The sequence below is a fragment of the Pan paniscus genome, chromosome 19 (assembly GCF_029289425.2).
Source record: "Pan paniscus chromosome 19, NHGRI_mPanPan1-v2.0_pri, whole genome shotgun sequence".
NCBI lineage: Eukaryota > Metazoa > Chordata > Mammalia > Primates > Hominidae > Pan > Pan paniscus.
In genome coordinates this window covers 28804923-28826341 of record NC_073268.2, presented here as the reverse complement: position 1 = coordinate 28826341, position 21419 = coordinate 28804923, and the positions used below count along the sequence as shown (strand labels likewise).

Genomic DNA, 21419 nt, shown 5'->3' with positions numbered 1-21419 from the left:
GTTTTATTTTTAAAAAAAAAGCCTGACTTCTATGTGGACTTAGTTTTTCAGTTACCTGTACTTTTTTATATTGGCCATATCAGCAAGGAAATTGTTATGAAAAGGCTCTTGGGTAACATGGAGCTCTTGCTTTGTAGCTATCTTAAAATTCTAATTAGGGAGAAGAAACACTCTAATAAACTCTTATAATGGGTATCTCAGAATCTTTTCAGAATCTGATTCCTTCATCAATCATAGTAGACCTTGATTGAAGTAGGATTTCCTCCCAGAGTAGTTAGAATAATTGGGCTTCTATTAATGAGTGTCTTGTACCATCGTCTAATATATATTACTGTTTAAGTGGTTTTTGTGAATGGCCAAAGTGTAGGATTTATTGCTTTACAAATTGGCGTGGTCAGCATTTTGGGTTCTATGTAAATAGACTGTGGATACAGATAAAAAAAACAGCAACACCCAAGGAGATTATTAATCTTTCATAATTGAGTTGAATCTTTGGGTTTACAGCAGGTGCTATAATTTTAATCCAGAGGAGATGTGAGCTTCATAAGGATTAGTCCTTATAGTAAGTTAGGGTGTTTCTCCTTGTAGGCAAACATGTTTAACATTCTATAGATGAGACTATTTAACTTCTAAGAATTTCTCCCAGTCTGTGCTTCAAGTTTCGATGTAGATACGGATTTTCTGTTGTAACTTCCCTCTGTAACCGTGTTTGTATCTAGCCTCCTGATAACTTTTAACCCTCACATGGAAGTGGGGAAATGAATCAACAAACAAAAACAACGCTTTCTTAAACACAGGGAGAGAACCAACATTTAAACTACCTAAAAAGAAAGTGTCTTACATAAGGCCTTTATCTGATTAATAGCCTTTAAGTTCTTATCTTCACAATTTCTTTTGTGGTTCCTTTTTGGATAACCTCCTTTTCGTCATTTGTGCATGTTTTGTGTTTTTTAAAAAAATGCAAGTACAGGGAAAATCTGTTTTGATATAAATGGGAATGATACGTTGCTGCAAATGACATGTCTGTAATAGTATTGACATTACCTAGCTCTCTTCTGCAATGTGAGGTTAATAAGTGATACACCTCTCATAGGAAACAAAGCAACACTTTAAACCTTATTCTGCATCTTCTAGAGGTTTAAAAATACTCACTTCACTAGGTCTTTTAAAATCATCTGGGAAAGAGAGAAGTGATTTTTACTTGGATATTGCTTACTATGCTTATACTTGTCAGCTGCTCTATGGGGGTGAGGTAGTAAATAGTTGTCTAATTCAGAAAAATCTCACCTTTAAAAAATATTGCTTTAATGACAGTTATGCAGTTATTTCCCTTAAAATTGGAAATGTCTTTATATTAATTTTCTTATATTTTCCATTGAGAAAGATGTATAATAATGACGTATCATATTCTTGTAGAATCTATAGGATCATTTATATCTTTTCATTGAACTCACTTTATCTTCTCACATTATTCATTCCTTTCCATTAGAGTGAAGAAAAATATGTGCATGATACCTATTCTACCTTCTTTTTAGACATACTGATAGAACCATGTGTTCTGTCACATTTTCTAAATGGTATATGTCAGAAGATGACAGAATTTCATGGGTAGAGAATACTCTGTGAAAGATTTTATTTATTTCTTGTCAGGTGTATGAAATCATTTCCCCGTTTTACTTCTTTCTTAAAGCCTTTTCATCATGGCTTCCTGGACACTTTCCTTGTAAATTAGCTTTCCTAGATTGTATTTCTGTCTTTAATCTTTGCAGTTCCATGTTTATTCTCTTCTCTGATTATTAATCTTGGTTGTATCAAAAGGTTCAATCTGAACCCTTTCTTTCTGTGTTTCTCTACATATTCCCTTAGGGAAATTACCCACTGACCACTAATATATTATAGAGCTTTACCATTTAGACCATGTTTTCAATTGATCCTTGCCTTAATAAAACCTTATGCTTCAGTGATATTGTTATCACTGAAGAAATTTTGTCTCACAGAGGTTGTCGCTTTCCGAAAATTATGCAGCTAGTAATTAATGGAGCCAACACTTAATCCCCTGTTTTTACCACCATCCTACACTGACCCACACCCTCTTGATTTCACCTGAGATGTGTATGTGAATTTCTAACCAAGCTTACTTCTCTAGCTCTGACTGCCAGTCCCTTGGTTTTGTTTTCGTTTGTTTGTTTGTTTTGTTTTGTTTTTGAGACGGACTGTCATTCTATAGCCCAGGCTGGAGTGCAGTGGTGCAATCTTGGCTCACTGCAACCTCTGCCTCCTAGGTTCAAGAGGTTCTCCTGCTACAGTCTCCTGAGTAGGTGGGACTACAGATGTGTGCCACCACACCCAGCTAATTTTTTTGTACTTTTAGTAGAGGTGGGGTTTCACCATGTTATCCAGGCTGGTCTCGAACTCTTGACCTCAGGTAATCCAGCTGCCTTGGCTTCCCAAAGTGCCAGGATCGCAGACGTGAGCCACTGCGCCCGGCTGGAATATGAACAGGTTCTGAATTATCGACCCCAGTGCTCTACCCTGAGACTCTGGGCATGAGCCACCGTGCCAGCCCAGTCCCTTGTTTCTGTCAGGCTTCTCTACTTGTTTTTCTTACTTATCTTAACAGAATTGAAACCTGCACATATAATTTTTCCTGTCGTCCTTCTAGAGTCCCCTGTGATTATTAGCTAATCTTTTGCTTCTTAGTTTTTGTTTGTGTCAAAATTTAACTAGGCTTTTTTAAAGAAAACATTTGTTTTTTAATTAAATTTTTACAATTTTTTTTACTTTTTTTTTTGAGATGTAGTCTCGCTCTGTCTCCCAGGCTAGAGTGCAGTGGCACAACCTTGGCTCACTGCAAGCTCCACCTCCTTGGCTCAAGTGATTCTTGTGCCTCAGCCTCCTGAGTGGCTGGGACTACAGGTGCCTCCCACCACTCCCAGCTAATTTTTTTGTATTTTTAGTAGAGACCGGGTTTCACAATGTTGGTCAGGCTGGTCTCGAACTCCTGACCTCAGGTGATCTGCCCACCTTGGCCTCCCAAAGTGCTAGGATTACAGGTGTGAGCCACTGTGCCCGCCTGTTTTTTTGTTTTGTTTTGTTTTACTTTTTATCATATAAATCTTAAAATATGCAAGATAGAATGGTATAACAAACTTGGATATACCTATCACTCAGCTTTAGCAGTTATCAGTATCTTGCCAGCCTTATTTCATTCATTGCCTGTACAGTTGTTTTTGAGGTGGCTCAAATATTTTAAATCCAATCCCAGACCTCGTATCTTTTCACCCATAAGTACTGTACTTGGTATCTTTAACAGATAAAGACTTGAAATTACAATGTTATCAAGCCTAACAAAATTGGACATAATTACTTAATATCATCCAATAAGCAGGCTAACCTACTTTCAGATTTTCTCAATTGCCATTCTCTAGTCTCGTTTAGAGTTTATTTAAGATTGGCTTTACTTTTTCCTTAAATGTTTGGAGGAATTCACAGTGAAGCCCTCTGAGCCTGGAATTTTCTTGGTGGGAATTTTACTTTTTAAATTGACATCTAATTTATAATAACCTTAGCATTAAGGTTATTGCCTGACCTTTGCACGGTCAGGATACCACAGCCATTGAACAAATGTCACTGGGCAGGCAGTGCCTCTACTACTGGTAATGCTAGAGGTGATGTTTTTGGTAAACAAGCTGGGTAAGATTTGCCGAGTTCCTTTTACTGTTTGTAATCTTTCCTTAGAGCATACCTGTGTTGGATTAACAGTATAAATAATAGGGTGTTTATTATATTGTTTATTAATATTAGGCTGTCAGTGGATTATTCCGGTCTGATATAAGCTTATGCAGTGGAGAATATCTTCATGTTACTTATATTAACATTATTGCTTCTATTAAGTAATAGATTAGTCCAATCTGTTAGTAATAGATTAGTTCACTAATCTTAGCATTTAGTGCTCAATGAATTTTTACATATGTATACACTCATATAATCACTACCCTGATCAGATATAGAATATTTTCAGCACCCTAGAAGGTTCCTCGTGTTCCTTTACTGTCAGTGTGCACACTTCAGAGATTACCACTGTTCTGATTTCTATCACTATAGATTCATTTTGTCTGTTCCTGAGTGTGCTATAAATGGAATCTACAGTTTTTACTCTTCTGTGTCTTGTGTCTTTTGCTCAACATAATGTGAGATTAATCTGTGTTTTTAGTAGTTTGCTCCTTTTTATTGGTGTGTAGTATTCCATTCCATGAATATACCATTTATATCTTCTGTTGCACCTTTGGGTTATTTCTAGTTTGTGGCTGCTGTGAATATTCTTGTATTTGTCTTTTGGTAGACTTATGTATATATTTCTCTTGGGCATATACCTAGGAGTAGAATTGCTGGATCATAGAATAGGTTTCTAATTAGCTGTAGGAGACACTGCCAATTTTCCAAAGCAGTTGTACCAGTGTATACTCCTTCTAGCACTGTATGAGTTCCATACATCTATCTACATTGTCAGCAATGCTTGGTAGTTTAGTTTTAGTTTTAGCCATTCTGGTGAGTGTATAGTGGTGTCTTGTTATAGTTTTAATTTGCGTTTTCCTGATGAGTAAAGTTGCTAAGCACATTTTCATGTTACTGTATCCTCTTTTGAGACTTGCCTATTTTTAATGATTTGTCTTTTTCTTAATGATTTGTAGGAATTCCTTATATAATTTGGATGCAAGTCCTTTGTTAGTTATATGTGTTGTGAATATCTTCTCTCAGTTTGTAGAGAATATCTTTTCCCAATCTCTTAATGGTGTCATTGGAAGACATGTTCTTAATTTTAATGAAGTTCAGTTTATTACTTTTTTTCTTTTGTGGCTACTGCTTTTTGTTGAAACCATTATCTTCTCCAAGCTTATAAAGATGCTACTCTAGGTTTTCAACTAGGTTTTACCTTTCACATTTATGTCTGATTTATCTCAATTTTTGTTTACCTTGTGAACCACAGGGGGCCAAGGTTCATTTTTTCCCCCACATAGCTATCCAGTTAACCCAGCACCATTTATTGAAAAGATCATCGTTTCTCCTACCTAGTCCTTTTAACATGTCTTGAAACTTACCACTTTCTTTTTATTTTTATAGCCTGTTGAGTTGTTGTTATTTCATACATTGTTGATTACAGTAGCAGTTTAGATTACTCTTAGCTGATTTTCATGTCCATTCTCCTAACTTCAGTCCATTATACACACAGGTGCTAGAATAATGTTCCTCTAATGTTATTTTTAGTTTCTGTTCTTTGTTCAAGAAATAAAAGTGATTCTGCATTTCTTATCATATAAAAAATCAACTCTTGGCCGGGCGCGGTGGCTCACGCCTTTAATCCCAGCACTTTGGGAGGCCAAGGTGGGCGGATCACGAGGTCAGGAGATCGAGACCACGGTGATACCCCGTCTCTACTAAAAATACAAAAAAAATTAGCGGGGCACGGTGGTGGGTGCCTGTAGTCCCAGCTACTTGGGAGGTTGAGGCAGGAGAATGGCGTGAACCTGGGAGGCGGAGCTTGCAGTGAGCCGAGATGGCGCCACTGCACTCCAGCCTGGGCGACAGAGCGAGACTCCGTCTCAAAAAAAAAAAAAAAAAAAAAAAATCAACTCTCCAGACTAGTTTTCAAAGTTTTATTTTCCTTATTCTCTCTTCCTCCAAATTTTACCAATCCCAAACTCTGCTCCTGCCAATATAATTTTTTCACCACCCCTAAAGTCAAATTGTTCATTTCTGTGCCTTTGTACAAACCTTCTCTTCCTCTTTGGAGGTTTCTCTCTGGTAGTTCCTCATAAAACCATTCCGAGAAGCTTTTAGAATCAGCACCATTGATTTTGTTGTGTTTCTCTCTCATATCCTATCAATTATGCAGATACACAATACATGTTTCTGCTGTTACACAGTAAACTTGCTTTTTATTCATTTTGTAAATGCTGATTTTTTTGTTGGTGTGTGAGCCATTCAGGGCAGGAACCATATATTTTACAGTTTCTACAGAGAACCATAGAATTCTCCTTACAGTGTTCCCTCATAGACGTTTAATTAAAATTGACCAATTATATTATATAACTGACAAGGTTTACATAATATAATTTATTTTCATTTTAGCAACTGTATTTTGATAAAAATAAGAATTGCTATTATCTCTTCATGAACATAAACAAATGGTTATAAAATCAGAGAGTTTTTCCCCCTTGTATTTGATAGTTATATATAGCTATATGTTTCACTGTTGTTGCGATGTTATGTCCTAGGTGAAACTGACTTTTCTCTTTTCTCCATTTTATGCGTATGTGACTTTAGCACTGATGCAGGTGACAGCCCTGTTGGCACTACCACTGCAACAAACCTGGAACAGCCTCAGGTTATCCCCTCTCAAGGTGATCTTCTAGGGGATCTTTTAAACCTTGACCTCGGTCCCCCAGTCAATGTGCCACAGGTGTCCTCCATGCAGATGGGAGCAGTGGATCTCCTAGGAGGAGGACTAGATAGTCTGGTAAGCATCTTTCTTCCCTTGTTCTTTTGGTTATTTTTAGTTCTTGATATGCTAGAGAGTTTTAAATTATTCAGCTTTTTAGAACTAGACCTTTCCTTGATGAGCAGTAGTGTCCTTTGATAAAGGACAGGATTCTTTGTCTTTAGTAAGACAAAATTATAATTAATACTGTTCATCATCAGTAATGGGTATGTCTGCAAGTGTATGGGATTATTTCATTGTCCTGCCTCTAAATAGAACTTTTGACATTTAACCATCCTATTGTTCGGCAATTTTAATGTTTAGTATCTTTTCCAGAGTTTATTATTGTTCCTAGCTCTTAACTCTGGATAGCCCACATAAATTCTCCTTTTGACCTGAACGGCATTAAAGTGACCTCACACAAATCATCCTATTTTGAGGCTTTCAAACCTTTGCCTTTTTAATATTTTATTTACTTATGCCCTAATTCTGAAAGGTTTTGAGGCAGCCTTTTTTCTTCTTCTTCTTCTTTTTTTTTTTTTTTTTAAGTAAAATGTACCTTTATTACAGTTGGGAAGGGCTGCTTGATTGGTTCTTTTTTTCCCTTCTTCCCCACCTACTCCATTCTATCACACTTCCAATTTAATTAGCTTCCAGGATTCTAATACTAAAAGGCTCCAAAGTCCAGAATACCTGCGAACATTTGCCACCAATGGGAACCAAAATTATTTTTTGTTTCTGTACAAGATAAATGAATTTTAAGGGTGACCATCAATCTATGAAGAGAAGGCCAGAAAAATAACAAGTCTATTACATGACTGCCTACATAGTAGGTACTTAACTGTGGTGGAATTAGAGAGGCTTTTCTAGCTAGACCCTTGCAAAAGAGATTTTTGTCAACCCAATGACTATAAAGATGCCCAACAACGATTTATTTACCAATATCATTGGAGGGCTGACATCTTAGATATGAAAATATGTGTTCCCAGAGATGACAGACACAAAACAACTGCACTCTCTGCTGCATATACTGGCATCTTCTCTTCTACTTTATGAGCAGTTTTATGTCTGGGATTTATACCAGCCAGTAGAGGTTCATTTACTTTTCGGCTAGCAGAGAGTCTAAGGAAATAGGGTTATAGTCATATCTCCATGGGTTGTGCATTTTACTAATGGAAAATCACTGCTTCTAGAATTTATACATTGACCAAGCTGTGGACTCCAGCTTATATTGACACAAATGAGCACTTCTGTTGTCTTTCTTGGGAATATAAGCAAATACTTTTTATATTCATATCTTTAATGATTGAAACTGACTGATTGAATAGCTTCCTCATATGATCATTCTACTTATATTGCTGTATAGCCTCCTTATAGACTCCGGAGAGTGACAAATATTTAAATGTTCATGGAGGCTCCTAAGAATCCCTTATAAAATTAAAATAGCTCTTCCTTTTCTGTTCACATTCAACCACAAATTAAATATTGTATCCTCCTCAAGTTTATTACATTCCCTGGTGGGGAAGCTTAGTAAAGGTGGACTCATTGAACCTAAAAATGAGAAACAAAGTTCAAGGAATAGAGGGGAGAAAGAGGCCCTGCCTTTTCATGTTGCCAGACCCAGGACCCTGCTTGACCCACTATAAGCATAGAAAAAAAGAGACATGTTACTTTCATTTGACTTTGTATTAGCTCATGCCAACTCCAAAACCAATGGGTTTTGTCATCATATTTTACATAGCTGCCCAGTTATCTGCATTAGAATTCCTGCAAGTATTGTATCAAAGGGAAAAGCTGTTAGAACCTGCTTGGATTGTAGTAGCCAAAGTTGCACACAGGCCTGTTTCCTTTTTTTTTACATAAGGGATATTCTTTTGGGGATGGGAAAGTTGTTGTTTTTCTAATTGGATTTCTAAATATGCAACCTTTGCTAGATAGGCCCAGTTATGTTTTTATGTAACTCTAAATTTTAACATTTCCTGACTTTGGGATCTAAAATGGTATCCTTGGTGTTATAGCCCCAGAAATTGTTTACAGTGCAGTTTTCTTCAGCTTATTCTGAGATTGAAAGATATCCCAGAAATCAAGATGAGAAGAAATTAAAGCCCTTATTTTTGCTTTGGATCTGTATGTGGTTAAATATATATTCACTCAGAGAATCAAGGTTCCTTTTTCGAGAACATCACAAGGAAGACCTAAATTTGCCTGTGTGGAAGAAGATGAGTTTCTAAGGCGGCAGTGGACTTTTAAAATGCTTTTATTGTTCTTATGCAAATTACCTAAAGAGAAGATTAATCCTCAAAGCCATTTTTTGAATGCATCCTTGCCTTACAGAGTGCTTCTCAAAATAAATTATATACCTTGAATCTCCTAAAGATTTTGTACAAGAGAGGGTTTGTTTTGTTTTGTTTAGTTTGTGGAAATGGGTTCTCACTATGTTGCGTAGGCTCATCTTGAACTCCTGGGCTCAAGCAATCCCCCTGCCTTGGCCTCCGGAAGTGCTGGGATTACAGGTGTGTGAGCCAGCACACTGAGCCTGCAAGAGATGATTTAGTTGGTCTGGAGTGAGACCTAGAGTCTGCATTTCTAACAAGGTGACACTGAAGCTGCTGGTCCATGGGCCACATTTTGCATAGTAAGGACATAGAATATCTTGTGACCACTGTGAACTACTTCAGTTTAGTGTTTGAACTATAGCTACCTAGATGCTCAGATACCTTTTTCTTTTTCTCTCTCTCTCTTTTTTTTTTTTTTTTGGAGGTGGAGTTTCACTCTTGTTGCCCAGTCTGGAGTGCAGTTGTGTGATCTTGGCTCACTGCAACCTCACCTTCCAGGTTCAAGCAATTCTCCTGCCTCAGTCTTCCGAGTAGCTGGGATTACAGGTGCCTGCCACCACGCCCGGCTAATTTTTTGTATTTTTAGTAGAGACGGAGTTTTACCATGTTGGCCAGGCTGGTCTCGAACTCCTGAACTCAGGTGATCCACGTCCCTCAGCCTCCCAGATTGCTGGGATTACAGGCGTGAGCCACCATGCCTGGCCCTTTTTCTCTTGACTTCAGTAGTAAACAGACTTCTGGAAAGAGGGCTCCTCCTCTCCCTTAAATTAATTCAGAGGGCAAGAAACTTATTAAATTATTTTGTTAAAGCTCTTTCTTTTGCCCTGTAGGGAGAATAGTGTAGCTAGGAGTGGTAGAATTCAACCCAAACCCCTGTTTAAAATATGGCCATGGTTAGAATTGTGTGGTGGTTTGGGAAGCAGCGTTTAGGTTAGCTCAGTGATCATTTCAGGAAGGCTATCAACCAGGCCACTAGACTGTTGGTACTACTTTTATCATGGGTTTCTAACAGAACCTCACCCATAGAGGTCAGTGGTGTACTGCTAACAAAGTATTGCCTGGTTCCTGATGACCATATGGTTCTCAACTCTATCTGCAGAATTGGTCCCACATAATTACCAGTTTAAAAAAAAATACTCTCTAGCCACTGAAACTATAAAGAAAAAAAATGCTATCAATACTTAAGTCCAGGAGTAATTAAATACCACCTCTGGGAGGCAGGACCTAGACATTGCTATTTTTAAAAAGTTACCTGGGTTATTTTAATCTTGCAGCCAGGGTTGAGAACATTAAACCAAATGAAATTCCAAATGGAGTTAGGTAGAGATGTTAAAAACTGATCTCTAAGCCAAGACAGTGACCGCCACAGAAGAATCATATTCTCGAGATCCTCTTTGGCACCTCCTACAAAAACAGATATCTCTGACTTTCCTTTTGTTCTTTTCCCCCTGAATATTTTTCTGTTATGATATTCTGTGAGGTCATCCATCGTGTCAGAAGTTGACTGAAAGTTGAATTTGACCAATTTAGATATGGTCGCTCAGTCCCAGGGTCCTTTTTATCCTCGCTTACTTGCCATAATTGGAGACCGAAAATTGAGGGCATTTTATATTTTGGATTGTCTAACCATTTTCTATTCTTCTATCTTAAAACTTGATATTCATGAGAAGATATTTTTATTCTTCCTTTTTCATAGCCTGGTGATCTTCCCTTAGATCTTGTTCTGTTTCATCTTCTTTTACTGTCACACTCATAAAATTTGGCCAGCGTTAAGATGTAGTGAGTTGTGACCTTTTCTTATTAGGTTGGAGCAAAAGTAATTGCGATTTTTGCCATTAACAGTATTTACTTTTGCTCCAACCTAGTAGAACTGTCACAGTCAGGAAATACTTATCAATTTATTATTTATTTGTTATTATTACTAGTCAGGAATGTTTTGCCACAACATTCCTGAAAGCTGTGGCCTTCTTCCATCAATAGTAGTGACTCTCAACATTGGTGATTCTTTAAAGAGGAGTAGGGTGGGCCATTGCTGTGATATAAAGAAAGTAAACATACTGTAGCTCCCCAGGTGATTGATTCTTGTATGCTTTTTTAAAGAAAGCAGACATCTTTGAATGGAATGCCTCTTCATCTCAAGACTTGGATAAAAATGGATTTCTACCTATTCTTTTTAGTCTCCTTACTGAAACATCCTTATTTTTTGCTCGCATTTCAGCATATTCTCTTTTGCTTGTACTCTACAGGTAGTTTATTCCATCTGTCAGTACAAACTGAACTATCGCTTTGATTTGGAGTAAATTCAAGTAATGTAGTTTATGCAGTTGATCTGCTCTACATGTAGAGCATGACAGTTTACTAGTTAGGTATAGACTTGCTTGCAAAGTAGTTATTTGGGCTTTTTTTTGTTTCCTTTGGAAGCCATGTATGTGGAGTTTTTGGGGTTTTTTTTTTTTTATGACTCTGGTACTTAATCTAAGAAACTGCTCGTTCTGAGTAGTGTGATTTTTCTCACCGTGCAGATCCTTCTGGTTTGGGGTAGTGTGGGAGGTGACCTGATGCCCATGTGTATAACTCTTGTATATGTGTTATGTGCTCATGAGTCTGACATCTGCGAGGATCACTGAAGTAATAATTGAATCTCAATTATTTTCTTGCCTTTACTTCCAGTCTGTCAGCAGAGGCCTTGGCTAAATTACAGCCTTTTGTTCATCCAAGGTGCTGTGCATTATTCTTTTACATAAACAGTGCTATTGTGTATATCAAAAATGGAAAGGAAGAATTATCCAAAGTGTCCTTTCTCTGTGCTGATGAAGGATTTCACCCTGGAGAAACATGCTGTGTGCCCAGCTTGAGTGGTATGGAATTGAAGAGAAACTGCCTTTTCCTGACCCTCAGTCCATGTTTTTCCCACTGTTTCTTTCAGGTTTTTACCTTTCAGATTATTAAGTCATAAGCTATTTATTAATAGTTTTGAGATTTTTTAGCCCACAGGAAATCCATCATCTATACTAGTTTTGCATCTTTATTTTTCTTCCTTTGGAGGAGCTTTGCAATGACTTAAAAGTTTAGTTTTTAGAGTTTGTGTAATGTGGAAAGATCTTTGTAAGTTGTTGCCCGTTAAATTTCTCAGTGAGGCTTCCATAACCACCATCTTTGTATCAGTGCATACATTTAGTCAAGGCTGGCCTCAGACAGTTTTGAGAATAATTACTAATTTCTGAGTTCTAGTCCCTGTGCTAGAATTTTTATAATTTCTAATCCTCAGAACAACTCAAGAAGATAATTGGTATTGGGCCCCATTTTACAGAAAACTGAAGGTCATACAGTAAGTTGCAGAGTTGGGATTTGAACCCAGGGCTTCTTTAAAACTTCAAAGTTTGTACACTTTATACTGTCCTATGATTTTCCAGTTTGTTTGTTATTGTCATCTTGTAGAATAGAATACAGTTTCACCTAACTGGTCCTTCTCAAACTGGGAAATGCAGTCTCTGGAGTACACAGCAGAGTGCAGGATGCATTTGAAGCTGCAGAATAAATATGGCTCATTGTCTTGCAGTGTCAGTCTTACTTGATGGTAAATAATGTAAACAGAATATACACTGGTGTGTTACCACTTAGAATGTAAAATTGCTTGACTTTAAGATAAAAAATACAGCTTGCTTGCCCTGGGCCTCTTGATGGTGTACATCCCAGGTCCCTGAGTATATGAGTTTGGGTTAATGTGTCACATGAAAGTTGGAGAAGGACTACAGAAGTGTGTTCATTCATGAAGAAAAGAGACTGAATAATGAATGAATAAGTTCATGCACCTTTCTTGCAGCAAGAGGAACAGATTGTTCATCTTATCCTTATTTATTTATTTAAAGACAGGGTCACTGCAACCTTGAGCTCCTGGGCTCAAGTAGTCCTCCCACCTCAGCCTCCCAAAGTGTTAGGATTTACAGGCATGAGCCACTATGCCTGGTCATTTTATTTTCATTTAAGTAAAACCACAAAAATCTCTGTTTCCCATCTCTTCACCAGTGAGCTGTAATAAAGCAGTAGTACTTTGAGGGCAGTTAAATGATGTGCAGGCATTCTTCTTCTGAAAATTTGCTATCAAAACCACTCAAATAATACATTTCCTCCCTAGAATGAGTTTTGACCCGGCTGGGAGATGTTTGTTTATTTATTTTTTTGAGACAAGGTCTCGCTTTGTCACCCAAGCTACAGTACAGTTGTGTGATCATAGCTAACTGCAGCCTCAAACTCCTGAGCTCAAGTGATCCTCCAACCTCAGCCTCCCAAGTAGCTGGGACTACAGGCACATGCTGCACACATGGCTAATGGGTGTTCATTTTTTTTCCTCAGTTGGTTCTATTCATATGTTTGGCAATGTTGATGCAGATATTGTGCTCTAGGCCAGTTGGTAAACAATTTTGTCAGGCTTTTGTCCTTTTGGTGATAATTTTCCCTAATAAAATGATTCACTTCAAGATTGTCTCCCAGGAAATACTGCCAGTAGCCGTATATATATTACTGCCAGTAGCCATAAATTTATATTTACGAAACATTCATTCATTCAATAAGTAAATATTTGAGTGCCTAGTATTCAGGCTCTATTCTGTGTACTAGGCATATAGAATGGTCCTTGCAACCTTACGAAACAGTCCTTGGAAGCTTACATTCGCGTAGGGGAGACAAATGATAAAGTAGCAAATGCTGTGAAAGAAAGTGAGACAGAATAAAGAGGTTCTCTTGTTGATTTTTACTATATTCATCATTGAGTTCTGTCTGACCTAAGAGACCTATGGTGACCATTCTAAGGACTTTTTGTCTTACATCAGGAAGTAATCCGTTCCATCCCCCTACTTTTCCACTGATAGAAGCCTTTTCCCCCCTCAGGTTATGGAGTCTTCTGATGATTTTTATATGATCTCAATGCGTTTATGCTATTCCTTATCAAGTCTGCTCTCAGCCATCAGTTTATTAGCTTTTGCATGGTTACAGAGCCTTTCCACCAATTTGATTAATTATATTTTATGATGCTTTTTGGAATAGCTTTTTTTTTTTTTTTTTTTTTTTTTGAGACAGGATCTCACTCTGTCACCCAGGCTAGAAAGCAGTGGCACTATCACGACATACTGCAGCCTTGACCTCCCTGGGCCCAGGTGATCCTCCCACCGCAGCCTCCGAACTAGCTGGGTCTACAGGCGCCCACCACTACACCCAGCTAATTTTTGTATTTTTTGTAGTCATGGTTTTGCCATGTTATTCAGGCTGGTCTTGAGCTCCGGGGCCCAGGCAATCCACCTGCCTCAGCTTCCGTAAGGGCTGGGATTACAAGTGTGAGCCACTATGCCCAGCCTTGAATAGCTTTTTGAAGATCATATTAAAATTTGCAGCCTAGTAGCTAAAAACCATACTTTAACCTACAAGATACTGCGTGCCATCTAAAATTTAAACTCTGTTAGAAAGACACACACTGATGGTTTTGATACCAATAGGATTTTGACAATAGTTAAGTTTTATTGTTTGTGATGGGAATCATTGTATACTATTTTTGCACCATTCTGTTGACTCCTGAATAATAGAGCTATTGGTAAGCTATATGGCTTGGAGCATTCCTTAGATTCCCTTCAATTCAGTAAGTTCTAGAAAACAGTAAATAAAAGAGACTCTAGCTCTAAACAGGAGCATAGAAATGTCTGAGCTTAAGATATACACCTGCAGTTAAGAGAATGTCTTCAGATACCTAGACAGCTCCACAGTTTTAGAAGCAAACAGATGTACTTTGGACTGGCCAGACATAGGTCAAAGGGGCTAACCCAGATCAGTCATTATGATAATTTGTGGGATTTTTTTTTCCAGTCCGCTCATTGGTTATCTCAGATGATATTCCTTTATAAAATTTAAAAATTCCTTTTCAAATTTTCTTTTCTTGGAGTCAGGCAGATTTATTCCCTTATATAACTTCAATCTTGAGTTCTTTCTCTGTATTTCTGCTGTTGTAGCACATTGCCATTGGACAAGGGCATTTCCTTTTGTTATCTATAGCTGAACTGAGCCTGTATGCAGGCTCAGCTCTGAGACTTTTGGCTCTACCTGGCTCTACAGAGCTCATGTAACCATGCCGAAATCCCTTTAGCCCATAAGTTACAATAAGTCACCATAAAACCCCTGTTTTCTGTCCAGTTACTGAACATTATTGTGCAATGACACATTATTGTGTAGTTTAACATGAACCAAGTTCCACTCAGCATTACTTCAGATGTGGTAAAGTGACCACTCTTTGGCAGTAGACAAATGTTAGTATTATTCTCAGCGCCATTTAATGACTACAACAATTATGGGGGACTACCGTGATTGGAGACTGGGGGAACTACACCACTAGCAGAAAATTTGGATTTAGGTATCATTTACAGACTTTTAATACAGACTGTTCAGTTCTCAGTATTTGAAATATTCTTTTCCTGAAGTTGCCATCTTTCCCCCTTCTTTCTGTATCTGATTTAGTTGACCTATAATTGACATCATTTTCTTCATGGAGAAAATGGCAGCCTCAGTAAGGCAATCCTGGGAACAATAGTGAGTGGACACCTCCAAGAGACACTTAAAACACAGTATCTAGACATTTAAGATCAGGATCAAAGCCATACCCTGCACTCCTATTCCTTTTCCCTCCTGTCTCCTACCAGCTCACTGGATAACAGATATCACTCTGAGTTTTACAAGTTCTAGTTTGATTGATTTTGTACCCTACCTGATAAGTATGGGCTTAGAGTATGTCCAGACAGATGAACCTGAATCCCAATAATCTCAGGCTGGGTGCAATGATTCATACCTGTAATCCCAGCACTTCGTGAGGCTGAGGTGGGAGAATCGCTTGAGCCCAGGAAGTTAGAGCCCAGCCTGAACAACGAAGTAAATTTTTTTCTTTAAACAAATAGTGTCCAACTGAACTGAAATAGCTACTGTCTAGTTCAGGCTGATATACAACAACTTTCTTGTGTAGATGTTCACTTTCTAGCTTTCTTTTTTCTTGATGAGTATCTCCTTCCTCCTGTTTGTCACTTGTAGATAGGAGAGGCCACTCACTGGGTAATTCGCTTCCATTCCTGCTGACATCTCCCTATTAGTCACTCACACCCATCATCATGCTGTCACCTTGCCATGGTTTCAGAGAGTAGGATAATCTCCATTAGAATATTTTTCAGTTAAGAGGAAAGTTGCTGAATAGTCCGCATAAGCTGTGGTCTTGCTAGTTAGAAAACATGTACAGTATTGAAATTGTCCTTTCCCTTTGCTCTCTGAACATAGTACAATTAGGTGAACCTTTGTATCCCTGGCTGTGTCTCTGATATCTTTTGGACCCTGTCTTTGTGTCAGATCAGAGTTCATGTTTCTAGCTGAGTTGTATCTGATATACTGAACATAAACAGAGGAATGTCAAGATTGCTTTTCAGTTCTTCATGATTTTGAATAAAATTGACAAGCAGCACTGGGGGACAGTACTTTCAGATCCTTTCCAGCTAAGATAATATTCATATATCATTCAAAGATAAAAAGAATGAAATCTAAGAAAATAAGGGCTATGAATGTGCTTTCTTTCCTTTGGTCTAAACACTACCCATGAATCTCTTTTCTCAATGCCTTTTATTGAATTTAGCAAAACTGCTGTTTCCTTTCCAATGTGTTTTTCTTTCTTGCTGTTCTGTGCCAAGCAGGTTCATAAAGAATTCTATCTCTTTGAATCTTGGATTATAAGCCTAGCCAGAAGAGGGGAGAATAAGTTGCGGGGAGAGGGGGTAAGCCCGTCAGAAAGTCGAAAACCACCTCAGAGTATCAGGACAAATGAAACATTTTTCGTAGGATCCTTTCCATGGGTTTTCCTCGCTGCTCAAATTTTTTTTTTTTTTTTTTTTGAGACGGAATCTTGGTCTGTTGCCCAGGCTGTAGTGCAATGGCATGATCTCGGCTCACTGCAACCTCTGCCTCCCAGGTTTAAGCAATTCTCCTATATCAGCCTTCTGAGTAGCTGGGACTACAGGTTCCCGTCACCAGGCCCAGCTAATTTTTGTATTTTTAGTAGAGACGGGTTTCACCATATTGGTCAGGCTGGTCTTGAACTCCTGACCTCAGGTGATCAACCGGCCTCAGTCTCCCAAAGTGCTGGGATTACAAGTGTGAGCCACCACGCCCGGCCTCTCTGCTCAAATCCTGACTTCCTTTTTATTCACAAGTTCCAAAGTCATTTCTGAGCAGATGAAATCTTGTCTGACTCTAAATAACTGATTTTCTAACGGCAGTGTTTTCAACCTTGGCTGTACATTAGAATCAACTGGGGAAGCTTTTCAAAATTCTGATGCCCAGGCTACACCCCAGAACAATTAAATTATCTCTGGGGGCGAGTACTTTTTAAAGCGCTACTCTCTGCAACCCCCACACACAGATGGTTGATTCCATTGTGTATCCAAGGTTGAAACCATACTACTGAAACATAATTGACATAGTTATTAGTATTCTTAGAAAGCTTAGTCTAAGAAACCTCCAGGTTTTTATGAAGGGGAAATTAAAAAATTAAAAGACAGCCTTTGCAAACTTATTTTGTATGAGTATTTTTTTAAAACACATATCAACCCTGTGTTCCAGTCTAACTGGCCTTTTCATTCTTCCATGCTTTCTTCACCTTTGTTCATGCTATTTGAGAAATGGCCTTCCCCCATTTTTGCTTTTTATAATTCCACACTACCACCTTTTTGAAGTTTCTCTTCATTCTTTCAGCCAGAGGGAGGTTCTTCCCTTCAGAACTTCGCTTTTTTGCTTTAGTATATTCTGTATGGTTTTGCATTCGTGTTTTATTTCTCCAGCTAGTTTGCAAAGCTTCATTCTTATCTATGTAGTCCCCTCATTGCCAGGCATCTTTATATCCCTTGTAATGCCTTGCATCCAGTAAATGTTATGTAAATGTTTGTTTGAATAAAAGGAATTTCAGACGTCATGCTGCAGATGTGTGCTATTATAGAACTAGGGAGAAAGCAGATGTGTAATATCTTTTCTATTCCCTTCACACTTTTCTAGTTACTCAAATTCTTGGTTTGGGGATGCCTTTTTTTTTTTTTTTTTCCGAGATGGAGTCTTGCTCTTGTTGCCCAGGATGAAGTGCAATGGCATGATCTCAGCTCACCGCAACCTCCATCTCTTGGGTTCAAGCGATGCTCCTGCCTCAGTCTCCCGAGTAGCTGGGATTACAGGCGCCTACCACCACAGCCTGCTAATTTTTGTATTTTTAGTAGAGACGGGATTTCACCATGTTGGCCAGGGTGGTCTCAAACTCCTGACCTCATGATCCGCTCACCTTGGCCTCCCAAAATGCTGGGATTACAGGCATGAGCCACCACACCCAGCCAAGGATGACCTTTTTATTTATTTAAGTATGTGATTTTCATCCCCTGTGCAACCATTAAGTAGTCTTCAGGAATCAGATTCTGGAAATGTTAGCTCTGGTTTGGAATGCTCTATAGTTTACAACAGAGCATGCTTGCTAATGCCAGTTATGAAGCACCTACCAGGGTTATTTTCTTTCATGGTTTAAACAGAACTTTGTTGTAGTCGTCACTATTTTTCAATATTTAAGATTAATTTTTAGATTTTTGAGAATGCCATTTTATGTACTACTCTCTGTTCATTGAGAAGATAAATCCTCTTTCCCCAGTCTTAAAGATACAAAATAATTTTTACAGCTCAACGACCTGCAACTTTCTACCACTAAATGACTATAAAGGAGAATGTGCTTAGAGCAGACAAGGCATTTGATGATTCAAGGAAGTGTTTTAGATGCACAGTAAGAACTAGGGAAGAAACAACTGTGGAACTGTAGCAAAAAGTAGATTTTGCTTTTTAAACAGCTCCATTAGTTGTGTTTATGTGTGTTTTACATTGCCTGTATGCCACCTATTTTCAGCTTGAGTTCTTTAATGTTTTTGTCAAGGAAGACCGACTTCAGAGTGAATTATATCTATCAGAATCCTGAGAAAAAAAGCAAGACTAAGACCATGTGGAGTTATTTTCTTGTCAGCTAGGTAATTCAGTTAGTCTAATTCTCTAATGCATAACATCCTTTTTAAATGATCTCCAAATAAATCCACATTTCTCCTTAGTAGAATTGACTGTGAAAGAGATTTGAAGCACTGCATGCTTCCCCACTTCCTCCTTAGATAGTTCAGATATTTTCTTTTTTAGGAACATTCCAAACTCTAAAAATCACTTTTGTTCCACCTATAATTTTTGCAGCTTGAAGTTGCAGCTCAATACTAGTTTGGCTCTTACTTTTTCAGTGGGGCAGCAGGTTTTGTAAATTAAAACACATTAATTATTTTGTTTTTTGGCTTTTCCTTTTCCAACACCTCCCCACCCTCTCCGTCCGCCCCCCACTATAAGTTTCCTTTTAAAGAAAAAATAAAGCATATTCAAAATATTGCCGCTTGGGGATAGAGCGTCTTAGAATATGCAAACTCTTTAAATCTTGTTTGGGTTTGTGCCTGTGTACCCCAGTGGAAAGATTGGATCTGAAACATCCCTGAGATGTCCCAGCTCCGTCTTCTTTCCAAGTTTTCTCCAAACTGATATACCATCACTACCACCACTTAGTTCCCCTAGTACATATTTCTTTGTAATCTAGAATTTTTTTAGGCTTTGGGAGACAAGTTGAATGGCATGTATTTCCAGCAACTTGGTAGAGCAATTTACAGATTCTATATGGGCATCTAGTATTTAGCTAAATGAACTCTACCTCTCTCTCCTCTCTCTCCTTTCTCTCTTTCAGCTTGGCAGTGACCTTGGCGGGGGCATTGGAGGAAGTCCGGCAGTAAGTGCCATCTGTTTTTTTCACCATGAGAAGCACTGCCCCCTGTTTGATGCCTTTCCTATGTACACATTATCAGACCAGCCACTGCTGCTGTCTAGCACTGCACACCAAAACCTCTATAACAGTATATGGGTAGTAGAAAGTAGTATAGGGTTACTTGGAATTGTTGGGGTCATGCACCACATGGTGTAGAGACATCTTTAAGGTTTAATGTTCCAGTGCCTATAGAGATCTTTGTCTTTCTGATATTAAAGAGCTAAAGGAAATGGACCCTTCCATCTTGACTGGAGAATGCTTATTCCCTGGTGTCACCTAGAAAGAACTTGAGAGGGTCAGCTGGACTCAGAGTGAGACTCTCCTCATAAATGAGTTAGTTTCAGGGGTGTGAATGTCCATCTCCCTGAGGAGAGCTTCCTACTAGGTATTTATGTCTAAATGGGAAAGGAAATAAGACTTTGCTGAACCCAGGTGGAAATGGAACTGCTGTTTAAGTTGGATACTTCTCCCTCTTTCTATAAAAACAAACTCCTTTCTTAGGGTACCCGTAGGCCTTTTGCACAGAATCATGGAAGCTAAAATTGGAAACAAACACTGTGTTCCTGTATCCTACTGAGTACTCTCTTGATAAAGCTTCTAAAGAATGTGTGTTCTTATCAATGATGAAAAAATAACTGTCATGATTAAAAAGATGAAGAATATACTAATTTGACTCCTAAGAATATTGTAATTATGGTGTTTTCTTATTGATTTATCAAAACTACTAAGATATATAGCAATATTTTAAGGACTGTTAATCTGTTCTTCCCAATCTCCCCTCTCCCTTTTTTTTTTCTCCTGCAGGTGGGACAATCCTTCATCCCATCATCGGTGCCTGCAACCTTTGCTCCTTCACCTACACCTGCTGTGGTCAGCAGTGGACTGAATGACCTGTTTGAACTCTCCACAGGGATAGGCATGGCACCCGGTGGATATGTGGCTCCTAAGGCTGTAAGTAAAGAGTTAACATAGCAATACTTTCTTAATGGACAGGACCCAAACTGTTTCACTTTTAACATTTGTGTTACTTCTACTGGTAATAAATCAAAGGTTTGGGCCCTTGTTCTGGAGGACTTAGAGGAAGATGAAAGGTGGCTTCAAACTTAGCAGTAGGAAGCACCATTAGCATCCTTGTTAAACACTTTTATAATTAGACTTAAAATTTGACATATTAATTATTTGAGTTTTGTTCTCATGTTTAGAAATATTGTCTGGTTTGTCAACATTGAAGTCAATCTAGTGGTATGTAGTGCAGCAGCAGGAGAAAAAAATGCAGAGAAGTCATTTCTCTTATTCCTCTTTCCCCATTGGTATTACATATGGATTCTAGAATGCCACTACTCAGATGTGGTTTTCATGGATTTTAGTGTACCTTTTTAGAGTTCCGATTTAGGTTTGTGTCACTGGGGCTCTTCTTGTCTTGTCTTAACCTTACTTGATGTCACTCACATTGAAATTCAAGAGGGGAAACTCCCGGTTAATGAAGCTCATTTAAGCCCTTGGGAAAAGCACCATCCAGGCTAGGCCAGGCTTCATATAGTCTTACCTTTCTGAGGACCAGTTTGGCTGAATTCTCTGCTTTCTAATCTGACTCCTTATGGGGGATCCCTGCTATAGAGATGTAGACCAGTTGTCCATTCCAGGAGTCGTAACTGTGATAACTGAGTGTATATAGTTATTATAGTACATAGCAAAACCGAAGATATTCAAAATTGAGCCA

General features: G+C 38.3%; 1 protein-coding gene across 6 annotated transcripts in view; it reads left to right on the top strand.

Moving 5' to 3' along the window:
* AP2B1 (adaptor related protein complex 2 subunit beta 1) overlaps positions 1–21419 on the top strand; it is a 141365-nt gene that overhangs the window by 65995 nt on the left and 53951 nt on the right. For 3 of the 6 annotated variants that reach the window (XM_008971260.5, XM_003817981.7, XM_003817980.6), the window contains exons 14-16: positions 6325–6517; positions 19622–19663; positions 20504–20650. In XM_008971260.5, the coding sequence (XP_008969508.1) occupies positions 6325–6517; positions 19622–19663; positions 20504–20650 (382 nt within the window). The remainder of the gene's footprint in view (positions 1–6324; positions 6518–19621; positions 19664–20503; positions 20651–21419) is intronic. The other 3 variants (XM_008971262.5, XM_055102052.2, XM_055102051.2) reach the window with 1 other exon arrangement.